General features: G+C 39.9%; 1 protein-coding gene across 1 annotated transcript in view; it reads left to right on the top strand.

Annotated features, from left to right (window-relative positions):
* Positions 1-19,586, top strand: part of COL22A1 (collagen type XXII alpha 1 chain) — a 515,441-nt gene that overhangs the window by 322,402 nt on the left and 173,453 nt on the right. The window contains exons 18-21 of the mRNA XM_075581796.1: positions 11,724-11,777; positions 14,257-14,310; positions 17,483-17,527; positions 17,867-17,896. Coding sequence (XP_075437911.1) covers positions 11,724-11,777; positions 14,257-14,310; positions 17,483-17,527; positions 17,867-17,896 — 183 coding nt within the window. The remainder of the gene's footprint in view (positions 1-11,723; positions 11,778-14,256; positions 14,311-17,482; positions 17,528-17,866; positions 17,897-19,586) is intronic.

A 19,586-nucleotide genomic window follows, 5' to 3' on the forward strand; every position in this document is an offset into this window, starting at 1 on the left:
TTGGTACGGGACGTAAACAAAATAAAAAGAGTGGTCCAGGCCCAGGCATGGATCGACAGTGGGGAGACTTTCCAGGATTGCATCTTCACTGACGAGTCTACTGTGTCGCTGGAGAGATTTGCAACCTTTGCATTCCACAAAAAAAGCTACATATCTTTGAAGCCGCGGCCAAAACACCCCGTAAAGCTGCATGTGTGGGGTGCCATCTCTAGGCGTGGACCAGTATGCATTTTCATCTTTGAAGGTAAAATATATCAAATATAATGTAGCCTTATGCACTGTACTTTCCTAGTGTAGCCTCACTGTATGCACTTTACTGTACTACTGTGCAGTTTTTTGAGCACTTTTCTTTTCTTGCTATAGGAATCATGAATAAAGCTTTCTTCCAAGACAACATTGTCCCTTAGATAGTGCAATACATCACACGCGAGTTCCCGGATGGTGACCGTTTCTACCAGGACAACGATCCGAAGCACACCGCGTCAACAGCGCATATCCTTGAGCGCGGTATCAACTGGGTGAAGACTCCAGCGGAGTAAGTGCGGTAACCGTGTCTCATTTTTTTCCCACTGTTTTTACTGTGTACTGTATCTCTTAAACTAATTGTCTTTTTTTTCCAATGACAGATCGCCAGACTTCAATCCGATCGAAATGGTCTGGCATCAGCTGAAGGACCATATCTGGAAAGTGGTAAAACCCTCCAAAAAGGACGAGTTGTTGAAAGGCATAATGAGTTTTTGGAATGATGTACTCACCGTGGAACGCTGCAATAAATTTATAGACCATATTGCGACAGTGTTGCCCATTGTGATCGCGCGTAATGGGCAAGCATCAGGAAAGTAGTACTGTACTGTAGTATTGAAAGTACAGTATGATACAGGTAAGTATGGCACAGATTTTTTCATTCCCTAATAGTCAGAGTATACAGTAGTTACAGTTTTTTCTTTACAGAGAGAGCAGCACCAGCCATCTGGTTACATAGTATTTAACAGTAGTCAGAGTATACAGTAGTTCCAGTATAGACTAGTTTGACAGTAGTACAGTAACTGCCTACTAACTGCTCAATTTTTTTTCTTTCCAGAGAAAGCAGCACTAGCCATCTACAGTACAGTAGTACTACACATCACACAATGCCATAATACAGTACGCACATAACTGCACTAATTTTTTGTTTTCTTGTCATTTCAGGAAAAAAGTGTGGCCTGGGGGGACGTGGGGTGTTGTGTCCAGTCTAATCTGTTTGTACAGTCAAATGTACAGTATATAAACAGCAGTAATGATTTGCACAAAACCTCTCCTCTCTCAATGAACTACTGTATTGTACACAGAATGAGGAACAAGATAAAGACAGAAAAAATAATATTACTATATATATATATATATATATATATATATATATATATATAATACATTACAGTATATATTATTAAATAATATTCTTATAAATGTGCATTATTCATGTTTATCCATGTTTTACAAATGTTTTCTAAATGTTTATCCTATTTCAATCTGCCAGAAGAACTTAATAAAGACTGCATTATGTATAATTTGTATTTTTTGGTTCCTGATAAAATAAAATAAATATTTATTTACATTCCTGCTAATCATAATCATTGACAACACCCCCCCCCCTCACACCCACAGTACACCAATGAATAAGAATGAATGACAAAACAACATGAATCAGTTAATGGTTTTTTTAGCTCTCAATTCTCACAATGCTGTGCAAATCAGATTTACATTTCAAATTCGAGAAGGGATTTTCCAAAGCGTTACCGTAAACAAAGCCTCAAAGGGTTGGGGGTGGGAAATGGGGTGAGTCATGTGCAGTAATCAGCTTTCTCCCATCTCAAAGAGGATTACACGCAGGCGCAGTGAGGCTTTGTAGCTCGACTATGGACGGATTAAGAACACAATGGCAATATTCAGAAAATGAATGAATCTGTGGAGTGGGGTTGGGTGACTCATGCGCAGTAAGCAGCAAGCTCCCATCTCAAAGAGGATTAGAGTACACGCAGGTGCAGTGAGGCGATTGACGCTCGGCTAGGGACGGATTAAAAACACAATGACTAACTTCAGAAAATTAATGACTGTGGAGGTGTCTGTCGATAAGAGTTTGTGTGTGCGTGGGGGAGGGATAAGGATTAGTTGTGCAGCAGTTCAAAGAAATTACATAGAGTACAGTACAGTAATTTCAAAAGGCAGTTCATCATAATACTGTAATTTGATCCCTACCCCCCCAAATACAGTACATAAAAAGCACACAAATCAACCATGTGCAGGAAAACTCACAGATTAAATATCGTAATATCAAGATTGTTTTTGCAGGCTTGTGGATAAAATAACAGTTAAAAAATCATAATTAAAAAAAAAAAATTGGGGGCACTCAAGCAAGCAGTGGTGGGTGAAGTTATAGGCGCATGAGCAGGAATCAACTAGCTCCCATCCGAAAGAGGATTACACACAGGCGCATAGAGAGGTGATGCTCTGTGCAAATCAAATTCGAGAAGGGATTTTCCAAAGCGTTGCCGTAAACAAAGCCTCAAAGTTCCCATCTCAAAGAGAATTACATGCAGGTGCAGTGAGGCTTTGTAGCTTGGCTATGGACGGATTAACAACACAATGTCAAGATTCAGAAAATTAACTACTCTGGAGGGGGGTTGGGTGAGTCATGCGCAGTAAGCAGTTAGCTCCCATCTCAAAAAGGATTACAAGTAGGCGCAGTGAGGCTTTGTAGCTCGGCTATGGACGGATTAAGAACACTAAGAACACAATGTCAAGACTCAGAAAATGAACGACTCTGTGGAGAGGGGGGGGGGGTTGGGTGAGTCATGCGCAGTAAGCAGCTAGCTCCCATCTCAAAAAGGATTACACGCAGGCGCAGTGAGGCTTTGTACTGTAGCTTGGCTATGGATGGATTAAGAACACAATGTCAACATTCAGAAAATTAACAACTCTGTGGAGAGGGGGGAGGGTTGGGTGAGTCATGCGCAGTAAGCAGCTAGCTCCCATCTCAAAAAGGATTACACGCAGGCACAGTGAGGCATTGTAGCTCGACTATGGACGGATTAAGAACACAATGTCAAGATTCAGAAAATTAACGACTCCGTGGAATTTCAAATCCTTGAGCTAGCCTTGTATGTGTTCATGGGGGAGGGGGCTACAGGGTACAGCTGCGTGAAGTTCAAAGATAAAGACATACTTTAATTTCAAAAGACAGTTCATCATAATAATACACCCCCAAATACAGTACGTAAAAAGCACACAAATCAACCATGTGCAGTCAAACGCACAGGGTCGCAGTCAAAAGCTACAGCACAGATTGAATATCGTAATACAGTAAGATGGTTTTTGCAGGCTTGTGGAGTAAAAATTTTTTACAATAAAAAAAAAAATTTACATTTTTTTTTTGGTCACTCACTCAAGCAAGCAAGCAGTGGTGGGCGAAGTAACACGTGCATGCATAGTAATCACCTGCTGTCAAGCAGGAATGTGATTGAAACCAGACACACGTTCAAAGGAATGATGTGGGAGAGATGTACTGAGTTGTAGAGAAGATAAGAAGTTGAAATACCCTGCAGTGCAGTTAATTATCCTGAGCGAGGGGAGAGCGCTGTATATGCCAAAATGTGACACGGTTACAGTACTGTACACGCCTATGTATTTCAACAATTTTCAAATGAGACATACTGTACAGCAGCACAGCACTGCAAATGCATGTATACTTTATATATGCAAATTTACAATTAGTGCGCGCGCACACACAGACTGTGTACTGACATAGGTTGAACCGCGAAGGTATTAGACTTCCAAGACAACAGCTCGCAAACGCCCCCTTGAGTTTTTACATGGCATTGCAGTATTGCAGACGGCGAGAATAAAATGCTAAAATCACGAGCGCTAAAATAACGCAGTTCACTCCGGGCGAAACACACAGAAAACCGCATCTAACCGGGATAATCTGAGAGCCGCGGATCTAGCCGACTTAGACTCAGGTCGGCCGCCACTGTAGTTGCAACCCCTCACGCACTCCTAGTTGCAGCCCCCCCCATACACTCCTAGTTGTAGCCCCCTACACAGACCTAGTTGTAGCCTCCCACGCTCCTAGTCGCGGCCCCCATGCAGATACACAACATTGCTTAATTTGCAAGGTTAAAATCCTTGTGCATTGATTCTTTTGTTCGGACTAAGCCATAGTCATGGTGATCGCTGTGCATACTGTATGCTGTATGTTTCTATCTCTTGCATTATACTCTCTTGGTGGCTTTATTCTATTTGCATGTTATTCTGTTTCTAAAATGCAATATAAAGAGAAAAATATATTCAATGGGAAAGAAAACTAAGTTGTAAAAGTGTTTCTGTTGCACTATAACAAAACTGAAATATACATTGTCCTATTTCATAAGGGCAGTGAAGAGGTTTTAATCCACCATATGACATAAGAAGGATCATTTCTCCATATCTGAGATGTTTTTCAATAATCAATATCCAAAAAGAAACACAGAAATGATATTCACTCATCAAGCAAGACATTGAGAACGACGGTATTCAACAGAATACTTCTGTGATCATATCTGTTATAAATCCCATTTTTCTATCAAGTAACACAATGGAAAAAAGAATAACAATGAAAATATAAGTAACTATCAAATTGTGTTTAAAATGAACGTGATATGGGATTTTAATATAAATGATGGCACTTTTAATATAAAATAGATATGTATGCTCTCTGGCATGGGTGGAAATAGTAGAACACAGCATAATAATTGTAAATATATATTATAATTTATTTTCTACGTGAAGGTTGTTCAAGTGCTGGTCATGTTAAGAGAACATCTACAGTACAACACAGAGTTATGATGAGTTACACTTTTGTAGCCTTTATCTATCGCTGTCAGTGTATACAGAATCAACATTCAACCATTGTTATCTTCCTATTTCTGAATTGCCTAATAAAAGTAGATTGCATTTCACCTTTTGAAGTTGTGTATAGTAGATGCACCTGGCATTACTTCCCTCTGATCTTTCTGTTTAATCTCCATTTCATTCCTGCTGTGCAAAGGCAATGAAAGTTGGAGCCATCAGTGGTAATTGGAATATGTTGTATGGTTTATCATTGGCAATGCTTCAGAGGCATAACTAATCCGATTAAAAAATGGTAGAAGCTAAGTGAATTTAAATTATTTTGTTAAAAAACTAAATTGTTACGTTATAGCTGCCATTTTGGGTATGGGGAAGTGTGGGCTGGTCGGAAGGTGGGTAATGTATGCAATAGGAGTCGCAAATATGTTGCTATCTATGTAAATATTTTTTTAGTTTAGCGCCATCTACATACATACATAGTGCTTCACTGCAGTAATAGATGCAACAAAATAATATGTGACAAACGCCGGGAGTCGCCATAGCGTGATCCATTCTACTGCGTCCTAATCCGCAATACCTACCATTATATTCAGTAACAGATTACGCCGAGTAAGGCGCAATAGTGTGGAATGCTCTTTGATCACTTCTCACCATAGGGTCTTATTTGATATATTCCAAAGCAGCCGTTCAGGTCAAATACAGATGAAAATCGGAATTGAAATCCATTACGCCCATAATGCCTCAAACATAAAAGTAAATATTAGGAAAAGTGTACAGTATGTATCCAGGGTCGACCATATACCCTGTGTATGTATGAGCATTTACACAAATGTATACTGTATACTGTAATCTTTAAAAACAATTGCAAATGACAAAGTGTAGGCAGATCCAATACAAAAAAGATTTTCACTCCTCCAGCGTACATTTGGATCGGACTCACAAACACTGATTTTATAATATATTATATGTTTTTGTATATTGTTGTTTGTGTTTTGTTTTTGTAATGTATTAATTTGAATTATATATATAAAGTTGTATGAAACAGAAAGTGCACCCTCTTTGATATCTATGGTTTTACATATCAGGACATAATAACAACCTTAGCAGGTCTTAAATTTAGGTAAATACAACCTCAGATGAACAACAACACATGACTAATTACACTGTGTCATGATTTATTTAACAAAAATAAAGCCAAAATGGAGAAGCCATGTGTGAAAAACTAAGTATACCTTATGATTCAATAGCTTGTAGAACCACCTTTAGCAGCAATAACTTGATTCATCATTTTCTGTATGACTTTATCAGTCTCTCACATCGTTGTGGAGGAATGTTGTCCCACTCTTCTTTACAACTTTGCTTCAACAACAGTTCATTGAGGTTTGTGGGCATTTGTTTATGCACAGCTCTCTTAAGGTCCAGCCACAGCATTTCAATTGGGTTGAGGTCTGGACTTTGACTGGGCCATTGCAACACCTTGATTCTTTTATATTTCAGCCTTTCTGTTGTAGATTTGCTGGTGTGCTTGGGATCATTGTCCTGTTGCATGACCCAATTTCAGCCAAGCTTTAGCTGTTGGACTGATGGCCTCACATTTGACTCTAGAATACTTTGGTATACAGAGGAGTTCATGGTCGACTCAATGACTGCAAGGTTCCCAGGTCCTGTGGCTGCAATACAAGCCCAAATTATCACCCCTCCACCACCGTACTTGACAGTTGATATGAGGTGTTTGTGCTGATATGCTGTGTTTGGTTTTCGCCAAACGTGGCGCTTTGCATTATGGCCAAACATCTCCACTTTGGTCTCGTCTGTCCAAAGGACATTGTTCCAGAATTCTTGTGGTTTGTTCAGATGCAACTTTGTAAACCTACGCCGTGCTGCCATGTTCTTTTTAGAGAGAAGGGGCTTTCTCCTGGCAACCCTTCCAAACAAACCATACTTGCTCAGTTTTTTCTAATTGTACTGTCATGAACTTTAACATTTAACATGCTAACTGAGGCCTGTAGAGTCTGAGATGTAACTCTTGTTTTTTGTTGCAATTTCTCTGAGCATTGCACGGTCTGACCTTGGGGATAATTTGCTGGGACTTTCACTCCTGGGAAGATTGGCAACTGTCTTGAATGTTTTCCACGTTTTAATAATCTTTCTCCCTGTAGAATGATGGACTTTAAATTGTTTGGAAATGGCCTTAAAACCCTTCCCAGATTGATGGGCAGCAACAATTGCTTCTCTAAGATCATTGCTGATGTCTTTCCTCCTTGACATTGTGTTAACACACGCCTGAATGCTCCAGACCAGCAAACTGCTAAAACTTCGACTTTTATAGAGGGTGTCACACTTGCTGATGATCAATTTATCAAGGGCATTTGATTAGCAGCACCTGTCTGCTACTTAGCATCTTAATTCCTATGGGAGCAGTAAGGGTGTACTTAGTTTTTCACACATAGCTTCTCCATTTTGGCTTTATTTTTGTGAAATAAATCATGACACAGTGTAATACCCTATTTCCTCGATTGTAAGACTCCATCAATTCTAAGACGCAGCCTTGATTTAATACAACAAATTGGGGGGGGAAATCCCACTATATTAAAGGTGCAGAATTTTTTTCCTTATTTTTTAACTAGCAGGGTCACATGACACTTCAATAACCAATGGGGAGAGAGAGGCAGACACAGAATGGGGAGCGACAGGCCGAATGGGGGGAGAGCGAGAGAAAGAAATGGAGGGAAAGAGGGGGGTGGGAGAATGGAGGGAAAGGTGGGGGAGAAAATGGAGGGAAAGGGGGAGGAATGGAGGGAAGGGGGGGGGAGAATGGAGGGAGGGGGGGAGAATGGAGGGAAGGGGGGGAAAATAGGAGGGAAAGGGGGGAGAGAATGGGAGGGAAGGGGGGAGAATGAGAGGGAAGGGGGGAGAGAATGGGAGGGAAGGAGGGGGAGAGAATGGGAGGGAAGGGGGGTGATAATGGGAGGGAAGGGGGGGTATATATATATAGATAGATAGATACACACAGTTGTGTGAAAAGAAAGTACACCCTCTTTGGATTCTATGGTTTTACATATCAGGACATAATAACAATCATCTGTTTAATATAAATTTTACTATATTTTTATATTTTTACATTTAATATAAAAAAAATAAAAAGACAATAAACATGCCAATAAAATACTTATTTTTACATATTTATGTTGTGTCTATCCCTTTGATATATATATATATATATATATATATATATATATTTTTTTTTTTTTCCCCCCATATTTATGGTGTGCCTATGCTTTTGTCACAAAAGATTCCCTATAAAGAGCACACAGGTATACCAAGAACAGTGGGAATAAAATTTATGAATTTTATGAACATTCTCCCTAGTTTTTCGATGTCAAATATTTAAACTGGCTACCGTATTCGTTTTGACCTCCTCGTTTCCAAATGCCATAACATTTGGTTGCAAATGTTGTGAAACACTTGATCTGCTTCATTTCATTTGATTGAGAAGGCCCACACAAACGGCCCCTAATGTGGACATTTGCACCTGCACGGACAGGTGATATGTCGAATATTTCGCATGCGCAAATGGTTTATCATATTTTTTTTAAATTAGGCAAATGTTCCCAATTGGACGTGTTTAATCACATGCGAAAAAACACCACGCTTGTGGCAAAGTTGAATGTGTGCGAATAATTCGCACATCTCTATATAATACTTTTTTTTATTTAAGTGAGACACACATCATCCTTGGAAGTGTTATGGTTTTTACATGTTGTTCTAAGATGTGGTTCTAGAGCTAATTTAGCGACTGAAACTCGTTAAGCTGCGTCCATAGACACTTCGCCCGTGCGGAGTGGCGCGGAGGCTGAGGGAAAGCGGGTGCTTTCCCTGGCCATGGTATGCGCGCCATCCGTGGGCATGTCTAGGGGCGTGCCAGTGACGTCACAGAGCTGGTTTGCCCTCATTGGGCGAACCGCTCACGTGACCAGCCCGTCGCGCCAAGAAATCAGTTTGAACTGATTTCTTGCACAATGCGCCCACACGCCGTATAGACGCGATCACTGCCTTTAGTCAGTCTAATCGCTCAGCGTGCGGACGCGTCCACACGGTCGTCCATACCATGGACGCAGCCTAACTTTGCAAATATTGGTAGCCCAACATTTCATCATTATTACCCCATTCCTTATTATTTATTTAATGCTGCATAAAAAGCCTGAATACCTTAAACGTGCTTTAATATTTAATTGTGAATGGAGTTTGTTACACAATATGATAAGCTTGTCCACCACTCCATGGTATCCCCAGATCAATCAAGTCTTATCTTTTAATTCAATTATTTTCTACCATGTTCTCTAAACTGAATTCCTGCTTCTCACCTTAGTTTCCATACAAACGTAAATATATTGTATACCTTGACATAAGCGGATCACCTGAGAGTAGGGGAGCGAAGATTTTAAACCAGTAGAATGTTTTCACCATCCTTCCAAAAATACAGTTGCGTTAAGATGACTGGAGTGTCTTTGAAGAAAAAGAAACATTAAAACCCACTAAAATCATCATTATTAGCCTTTACGGATACTTATATCCTTACTTACTTAGGCATAAACACCTGCATGTCTATAAATTTGTAAAATTACATTCAAATTGGGGTTTTAGTTACATAAGTTGCCCAAAGCTTCATAAGTTTGCCCACCACACCAAGGTTACCTCCGATCAGGCAAATCTTAAGTTCTAATTTTAATTACATATATATTTTTTTAAATGTCCTCTGAGCTGAATTTCTCTCTTTAGTTGTAATGGAGAATATATCTCTGACTTACATAATAATTATACACTGTGAAAGAATCAGATAAAATGTCAGTGTTTAGTTGAATATTTCAACCTTATGAAGACAAGCTTTCGAAAGTTCTCTCTCTTTCTCAGGTCAGCAATACTGATTTGCAAAGATTCCAGGAGTTTAACACAGATGTAAAAAAACAAGATAACAATCGTTAGTCCAAATAAAAAAGGTATCACCTAATTCTGAAGTACTCATTGACTCTGCACTATCGCAACTGCACTCACACGGCTATTTCTACTTAACTTTCTGAAGAGAATATATTTATTCCCAAACAGAACAATACAAATGTAGCTCACTGATCGGGTCATGCCAGAATCTTTCTTATAGGAACTTTCACCAGGTTAGTAATTTGCTACAAACGCTACCATCCAAGCAGGAATGAATTGAGAACTAATTCCATCAGTAGCCTTGGGTAATTCAGATGTCAGAAAGCTATTTCAGCAAAGTCTACACTTCAATCACTATTTCAACGATCTGAAAGACACCTCAAAGAAAGAGTGTGAGAATAGGGAAAGCATATTGGCCTGAAGTTGTAATAGATTTCCTTTTTTTTTATGCTATCACACATCAGTAAGGTTGGGAATTAGTTTTTGCCTTCGCTATATTGAGAATTGAACCTTAACATCACTACATATTACATTTGTCAATTTATGTAAACCTGCTGGACAGGCTGAAATGCAATAGCTATTTAACCCTTTCCTGTTGAAGAGTCTTTGAATGTGGCAACAACCTTTGTATTCAAATATAGAACTAAATTTGTTAACCTAGAACAGGGGTGCACAAACTGGGAGGCGCCCACCCCCCCATATATATTTAGATTTTCTGTACAATGTACTTCAGGCGAGAAGACAATCTTGCAGACATCTTACTTTAAAAATTGTTAAATGTCTATTCTTTATGTTATTGTAATGTTTTGGGTTCAATGTTCTACTGACAATGATACTGAGTTTGAAGCAGGGGAACCAGGTTCAAATCCCTGTGTCTGCTCCTTGTAACCTTGGGTAAGTCACTTTATCTCCCTGTGCCTCAGGCATCAAAAACATAGATTGAAAGCTCATCTGGGCAGACACGGTGTCTGTAAAAATTCCTATGTGGTGCGTACTGTGCACTATACTGTAATTGTGATGCGTTTTGAGTCCCATTAGGAGAAAAGAGCTATATGAAATGATTATTATTATTATTACAAGCAATTGCAGCAGTTATTATGTCTGTGAAACTGGTAAATGTTGGACTTTTACTGTAGGAATTTCCCTTAAAAATCACTAGGTCACATTGTTGTGTAGCACTGAAACCACAAGAGATTCTCTGCTCCATACTACGGAATACTACCAGTGATCCACTAAACACTACAGTATTTCCAAAACGGGAGTGATATCCAGCAATTATACCATTCTTACAACATTCATGTCAGTGCAGAGTTCTGGAAGGATAACATGTAAATCCTTGATTAATTAAACATGACATGAACTGTACGCAGAGCTAATTTTTCTTTTTTATATGCCAATGCTTCTCTCATACCTGGTTGCTTCAATACGGAGAATCAGAAAAACTTCTAAGGAGCATTGTATGTCTTTATGTATATATAGCGCCATTAATGTCAATAGCGCTTCACAGCATATTATGAGTACTTATTTAACAACAAATGAGCAGTTTCAGTATGGTATAGTATTTGACATGTAAATTCAGGTCTTTACACTTAGCATAGATTAGATGAGAAAGAGCAGTCTGCCAGTTTGAATGGTAAGTCCTGCCATTTTTCATTTCCAGGCTAAATTCCATTATGCAGAGTAGGCAGATGTATTTGTGATTTGTCATTAGATTCTAGTGATTGGACTAAGTATACATGTTGTTGAGAATGTTGCAAATCGTTCTCTGTCACAAACCTGTGGTTCTAACTTGTATTTCTTATTGTATAACTATTGTGAAATGCCACATATACTTACTTCCCTCTTATGGTCTACAAATATTCATCGTTGCATTTGTATCTTTATTTTTCTATCTTTTATTTTTTTATCTTTATGTATTTTAACAGGGTGAAAGGAGCATAGATGGGTTTCCTGGAAAGCCTGGCTCAGAAGGGAGAGACGTAAGTGATATGCCTGGATTGGGAAAGAGGGGTATCTTAATTGTATACACATCATAGACGACATTTTTGACAAAACCCAAATGCCGTGCTCATGTATATGGAAAAAGATGTAAGGGACGGCAGTAACATTGAATATTTCTATAAAGATTACATTTCTTTACTGTTTAATCTTGAATTTAACTTGGTATATTTGTCACTTATGACTGGTGCATTTTGCAGGTGCGAGTTTATTAGATGTTTATTTTAGTTTTTGGCCGTACAGTTCTCGGATTGTTTGTAGACATCTTTCATCCCGCAGTGTGTGACAACGTTTAAGTTCCTTAAGAAGGAACATGTAATTTTGCCTATATTGAAGAAATATATTTAGTGACCTTAGACATGCCATGAATGTATGCATAGCCAGCATAACAATATCAGCTCATTATCACAGTACTGTACAGTATGAAGTCTTCTTGTGCAATTTGTGATTAGCATTGTCATTATGTCTACAAGAATAAAACCTACAGTAATTAACTGTAGTTTAAAACTCTGTAGCATGTTCATACTAAATAGGAATATCAGCTGTATCGTTATTGCTACAGTATTTCACATGGAATCACTCTGGTAAATGTTTGCGACACTCACTATAGCAATTTTCAACACAATGTCTTATGATCTTTTTGTATGTTACCGTATAGTGCCGGCGTGTGCCAACTCCAATCCTCAAGGGCCACCAACAGTTAGGTTTTAAGCATATCCCTGCTTCAGCACAGGTGGCCCTATCAGTGGCACAGTCAATGACTGAGCTACCTGTGCTGAAGCAGGGATATCCTTAAAACTTAACCTGTTAGTGGCCCTTGAGGACTGGAGTTGGCCGCTCGTGTTATAGTGCCTCTTCCTTTCCTAAGCCTGGGAGAAAGGTGCTCATAAGCTAATATGATACATGGCAACCACTGTGATGTGAGGTGAGCCGTATGTGCTTCAAAACCAGTGGGAGGATGGTATATGGAGTTGGGATTAACTGTAGTTGGATAGGAATTAAAAAACGTGGAAATTGATAGTAGATATGAACCATTTGGACCACCTAGTCTGCCCATTTTCCTCCATCCCAATTAGATGCTTAGTTTTCTTTTATATTTAGGATAGCATTGCATTTGTCCCATACAGTTCATTTCCTGTATTAACTTCAATCCCCCCTGCCGAGAGGCTGTTCCATGCATCCAACACCCTTTCTGTGAAGAAGTAATTCCTCCCATTTCCCTAGTGCCTCCAACCCTTTAGCTGTAGAATATAAGCTTTTGTTCCATCACTTCCCTTTCTCTGAAACCCGCTGTATGCTTCTTTCCTGTAACGTGCCTTTGCTGTATTTAAAAATATCAGGCATCTTCCCTCCCTATCATGAAGAAAATAAAGGTGGTAGACAGCGACAGCATAGTACAGGAGACCACATTTTAGACTGTCCCACGTAAATAGGAAGGTCGTGTGAGACAGGGAAATTAGATAAAGTCAGAATTGGTAGCAAGAGCAGAGGATGAGAAAGCTCAGGATTTTGGTAGACTTCACCAGTAGGAATAGTAGGTTTACGGGGGACTATTAATTTAAGTGCGAGAATGGCCTTTTTTAGTAGTGATTGGCAATATTGATGGAAAAGTCATCTCACCTTATTCAATAAAGAGCTCAAACAGTGTGAAAAGTGCTATTCAGGTACTGTGCCTTAGCTATTTTTTATTTCATGAAATATGCATGTTTTGTATGCAAATGAGAAAATCTCACCAAGTTAAGTTTTCACAATGTGTAGAGTAGAGAGAGAGGAATTGGCAGCTAAAATCTTGCAAATGTATTTCCTCTTTTCGGGGCTGGCAAGATTGATGATTCTCTTTTGGGAATGTGAAAAGATTTGTCCTTCCACAAGTAGAATAGGTTAACCATGTCACAGAATAAAGACGGAGAGTGAAGATGAGAAAAAAAAAGGGAGAGAGATGTTTGCATAATACTTTTTGAATATGTCAAACTTCAATTTTTTATTTCTATAGCCTTTTATTTTTTATACAAAGGTATATTGCTGTTCTTGCAGTTTAATGAATAGATCCATAGGCTTCATATGGGAGTAGTAGTGATGGTGAAAAGTGTTAGAATGTTTCTTTCCGTTACTGACATAAATGAGAAATGCTTGCGCTGAGGCCCAACCAACAAACCAGTGCAATTGTGTGACACTAACACGTTACTGTAAAAGCTGAACAATTCCAAACGCAGAGAAAACCGGACCACACATTTATCTGTGTGCTCACTAAACATATGCTAATCATTTCTTTTCTATATTACTCAAATAGGCAGGAGAAAGCTTCTATGTATTTTATAAAATAATTCTTCAATCTAATATGCCATTGGCATTGTATATTAGAAAGCGCAAACGGTAGCAGCTCACATCACTTGTTTCCCTCCATGTTTTCAGTTTATTATTATACAAACACATAATAACGATTTGTTTTTTTGGTAACAGGGTCCTAAAGGCAGCTCCGGACTACCAGGTGTTCAGGGCTTTAAAGGAGACAAGGTAAGTAGGGAGAGTGCAAAGCAGCATCAAAGGCAACAGTATGAAAGACTTACTGAATGTTTAGGATTGTAACCCTTCATATTATTTAATCGTGTCACATTTCCCACTATTGCATTGGAGCCGTCCAGCTTAATGGCGCATGTCATGTTTGCAAGGCCTGTTTCCTTAATCCCCATGGACATGATTGGGTAACTATAATGAGACCCTTCATTGCACAGACCACACAATCTTTGAGGCAAAAGTTCCTAATGAATTTCCGACTCTCACAAAATAGTAACTAGTGGGATAGTCCTTCTCCACAGGAGCCGTTTTTTTCTTGGAGGAGGGGTAGACTAGAGCCACAGTGTTGTTCAGCATCTGTAATTATTATGGATCTCAATTCTTTAATACAATATTTTAGATAATGGAAATATGTATTGATGCTGTATCAGATCACACACTGTAACCAACTCAAATGATTTATTTTAGTATTATGGGTTTCCTTTTAACAAAATAAAATGCTTTACACTTAACACATCCAGGGACAGTGGTCCTGCAGCACTGTGCAGAAGATATTTATATTCCATTTACATTATTTCTTATAGCGTACTTTATTATTTATATTTCTTATACAAGGTGTTGGCTGTATATTCTTATTTTGTCCTTAGCTTTGACTTGCTGCTTACTTAATTGAATGCTCCCAATAACATTTTGGGGGAATGGGAGACCACAGCCCTCATCTATTCCTTAAAAATGCAACTCAGATCATTATTTTTATATAATAGCATGTTTTATTTTTAGAGCAAGTTGTATAAGTAATGAAACTGTATGAGGCTGCTTGATGCACTAGAGAATTTGGAATTACCCAGTATACCGAGGCTGCTAACAGGTAGTGCACACACTTTTTGGCAACTTGATTGAAGAGAGACCCAGCAATGATTAATGAAACAATAAGCCTCCGGTATTGAGAACAGGGAGTTGGGTTACCTTGTTGTGCAGCCATTGCTATGGGGATTGTTGTGGAGATAGTTATCCACTTTAATGATTAATTTACCACAGGTGAGGTTTAAATACGTTCCCTGTTCCTATTGGTGGCATACACTCACCACTCCCTATATCTATTTGGCTGCCATACACTATCAGCACTCTTTGAAAAAGTCCATAGCCTGGACGAAACATGTTAGAGTGGTTGCCTGATGTTTGCTGCTAGCCATCAATAAAGTTTTTTTAGACATCCATGCGTTGGCTGCTGAAGTTGCTGTGAACCACGGACCATCCTACCCCCTTCTTCCTGCTTGATGCACTACGCACTTGCTAAAGTCACAGATTTGTTGAGGAGATGGTGGATGTAACAGTAAAGGTGACAGTGATTGCACACTAGAATACAATCCAGGTTATCAATATTTTAATATTGAGGGAAAGGTCCCAGGTCCCTCTCACACTTGTACTGGCCACATGTACCAAGGACATGTTAAACTGCAGTTGTAGATGTCATGGGAGACCAGGTTATTTACACCATTTTACCGGGATCATTCATTGAGCAAAACAAGGTAGAGAAATAAATTGTAATTTATTTTTGGCATACATTCTCTTACACACAATGGAACACAAAATACAGACAAAACGACACGCTTACTTTGGGACTGGGGTCGAAAACTAGACTTTCATATTTGCAGAAAATACTATGGGAGAGTTTTACCCTGACCGGGACTTAGACGGGAATCTCCTGGAACCCAAATCAGAATAAAATTCCACACGCCACTGCTACGTTCTCTTCTGAGAACTTGGTCCTTCCTGACCGCTAGTTAGTCCAAATCTCCTGGAACTCCAATCGGCATAAAATCCCAGCCGCGAACGCTACGTTCTATTCTGAGAACTTGGGCGCAAAATGCTGGACTTAGTCTCTGATGGGCAGGCTTTTCAGGCTTGAAATCGAAGCCAGTTGTTTTGCTATTACAAACAGAGCATCTTTGAAAAGGCCGCCTGAGCTCTTTCAGCTCAGACTCATGGGGAACACACCATCTGATTGGCTCATGGCCTCTTATAGTATTTCTGGCTTCATTCACATAATAGAAGCAGACTGAACAACCAATCAGTGCGTGGGAACTGTCCCAAGCAACCAACCGGAGCCGAGCCGGCTAGAAAAGCCGGGTCAGTTGAAATTCGAAACAGCTAAGGGGCATGTGAAAGCCTGCCACATACCCCCAGAGCCATACCAATGTCACCCGCTTGGCAGGCTCCACTTGGTCTGGCAGAACAAGTGACATTCCAGAGGACTGTTATTGATCTCCACACCTAGTACTCCATCCACCTTTCCCCGCTGACCAAATGCTGTTCACACCTCTGGGCATCCTCTGGTTGCTTTGAACTCCGATGTCCAGCAGACATACCGGCGTCTGTGGGTTTGCACGGGCTGCCTGTTTGGACATCGGTTCCGAAAGTTTAAACACATTAAAACTATGTTAAAGTATATTTTAATACAATATGAGTCTCTGGGTACAGGGAAAAGAAAAAGAAAAATGTTGTCATTTTATTTCTGCCTGCCTTATTTCTCACACACTTTCCCTTGGACTCAGTCTGGACTCTCAGAGTCCCCCCCCCCAACCTTATTACGGGGTATCCCACTTAACCAGGGATTCCCTCTGCTATAGGAATTCATATTTATCCCTGTGCCTCATTCTCCTTTCTGGCTGTGCTGAAGCAGGGTACCCTAGTGGTGAGTCGCGCTTGCGTTTTCAAGGGGAGATATTGCTGGGACAATGTGCCTACATGTATCTGAGAATCAGGCATGATTCCTGGGTACATTCATGGGGGAATCGGCAACTCCGGACCCTAACCACCTAGGCACATTCTGCCAACGGTTCCTACGCAAAACCCCCCGTGAAACTCATACCCTAGCAATCCCTTCTTGACTGCATGCCCGGAAAGGGAGAAACACAACAAATGGTTTTATTACAGACCGTTTAATGCAGTAATACAATGTTACTGAGCCCAAGAGCTAACTCTCTTGGGCCCTTATACATGGAGCAGGGGTAACAAAAATGGGCTTGACCTTTATTATAGAGCCTGGTTACCCCCTCCTGTCACAGTTGTCTACTGTATGTTCACTTGTCAGGAGGAGATACCTTTGCTATAATTATGTCTGCAACATTTGTAGATGTTTTTGAAAATTCTGCTCGTCTTCTGCTTCTAGGGTGAAATTGGACAAGCGGGAACCCCTGGATTACCAGGAAGTGCTGTAAGCATTACAATACAATGTTTCACTATACCAAGTGGTTTGTTCTAAATCCCCTGAAGTGCCTCGTGGGATGTCCCCAAGGCAAAATTGTCCATGTACTTCAATGGGGTATTTTGTCCACAAGCGGTCCAAACGTCTGCTTCCTGTATATAGAAGAAGTCCCTAAATGTGGTATGTGGACGGGGGGTGGGGGGTGGGATTTCTTCTATGATCCTAGGGAACACATCTTTCTAGCAATAGCACATACAATGACGGTGCTTAAGGTAACACAACACACACAAAAATGTGTTAGCAATTAAACAAAGGTGAGTTCATCTCATTACATTCCTTTTATTGTAGATGCAGATGGAAGGTCTGAAGGGAGAACAAGTAAGACGTCCAATTTTCATACAATATAAATGTTGTAATACTTAGACTTTTTAAAGGTGCTTTTAATACGGTTTCTGCTCTTTGTGTTTATATCAGAGTAATGTAATTCAAGTTGAATCTTATTAAGCATGTATTGGTCGGCATAAATATATACTCTGAAAGCATTTCATGTTAACTAGTTATTAGTGCATTTTACTGGCATTTTGTGAATGATTGTATCGCCTCTAGATGTCATTTAATAAGTACATGTTAGGTGTGAAGGTGTTGGGACTTGCATTAGAAAAACAAATGGTTTATCAGATTTGTTTGCAGACTTCAAAAACACATTGAAAAAAGCTTGGATAATACCTCAACCAGTATTGCTTCACTATTTAAAAAGGATAATAAAGGTGTCTGACATTTTAAATCGGTTATGTAATTGGGTCAAGCTCTTTGGACCTCATTATACAAAGGATTTTACAATGCTCTGCACTTTTGCTGCTGACCATGTCTGCATAAAACTTTCCTTCACATGTATCAAACTCACAAACAAGCTTGACTCTGATGGTCGGCGATGTACGGATGTTAATAGATGGTGGGGGATGTATGGATGTTAATAGATGGTCGGGGATGTACGGATGTTAATAGACGGTTGGGGTTGTTCGGATGTTAATAGATGGTCGGGGATGTACGGATGTTAATAGATGGTCAGGGATGTACTGATGTTAATAGATGGTCGGGGATGTACTGATGTTAATAGATGGTCGGGGATGTACTGATGTTAATAGATGGTCGGGGATGTACTGATGTTAATAGATGGTCGGGGATGTACGGATGTTAATAGATGGTCGGGGATGTACGGATGTTAATAGATGGTCGGGGATGTACGGATGTTAATAGATGGTCGGGGATGTACGGATGTTAATAGATGGTCGGGGATGTACGGATATTAATAGACGGTTGGGGTTGTTCGGATGTTAATAGATGGTCGGGGATGTACGGCTGTTAATAGATGGTCGGGGATGTACTGATGTTAATAGATGGTCGGGGATGTACTGATGTTAATAGATGGTCGGGGATGTACGGATGTTAATAGATGGTCGGGGATGTACGGATGTTAATAGATGGTCGGGGATGTACGGATGTTAATAGATGGTCGGGGATGTACGGATGTTAATAGATGGTCGGGGATGTACGGATATTAATAGATGGTCGGGGATGTACGGATGTTAATAGATGGTCGGGATGTACGGATGTTAATAGATGGTCGGGGATGTACGGATGTTAATAGATGGTCGGGGATGTACGGATGTTAATAGATGTTCGGGGATGTACGGATGTTAATAGATGGTCGGGGATGTACGGATGTTAATAGATGGTCGGGGATGTACGGATGTTAATAGATGGTCGGGGATGTACGGATATTAATAGATGGTCGGGGATGTACGGATGTTAATAGATGGTCGGGGATGTACGGATGTTAATAGATGGTCGGGGATGTACGGATGTTAATAGATGGTCGGGGATGTACGGATATTAATAGACGGTTGGGGTTGTTCGGATGTTAATAGACGGTTGGGGTTGTTCGGATGTTAATAGATGGTCGGGGATGTACGGCTGTTAATAGATGGTCGGGGATGTACGGATGTTAATAGATGGTCGGGGATGTACTGATGTTAATAGATGGTCGGGATGTACGGATGTTAATAGA

This window comes from Ascaphus truei, chromosome 2 (assembly GCF_040206685.1).
Source record: "Ascaphus truei isolate aAscTru1 chromosome 2, aAscTru1.hap1, whole genome shotgun sequence".
Taxonomy (NCBI): Eukaryota; Metazoa; Chordata; class Amphibia; order Anura; family Ascaphidae; genus Ascaphus; species Ascaphus truei.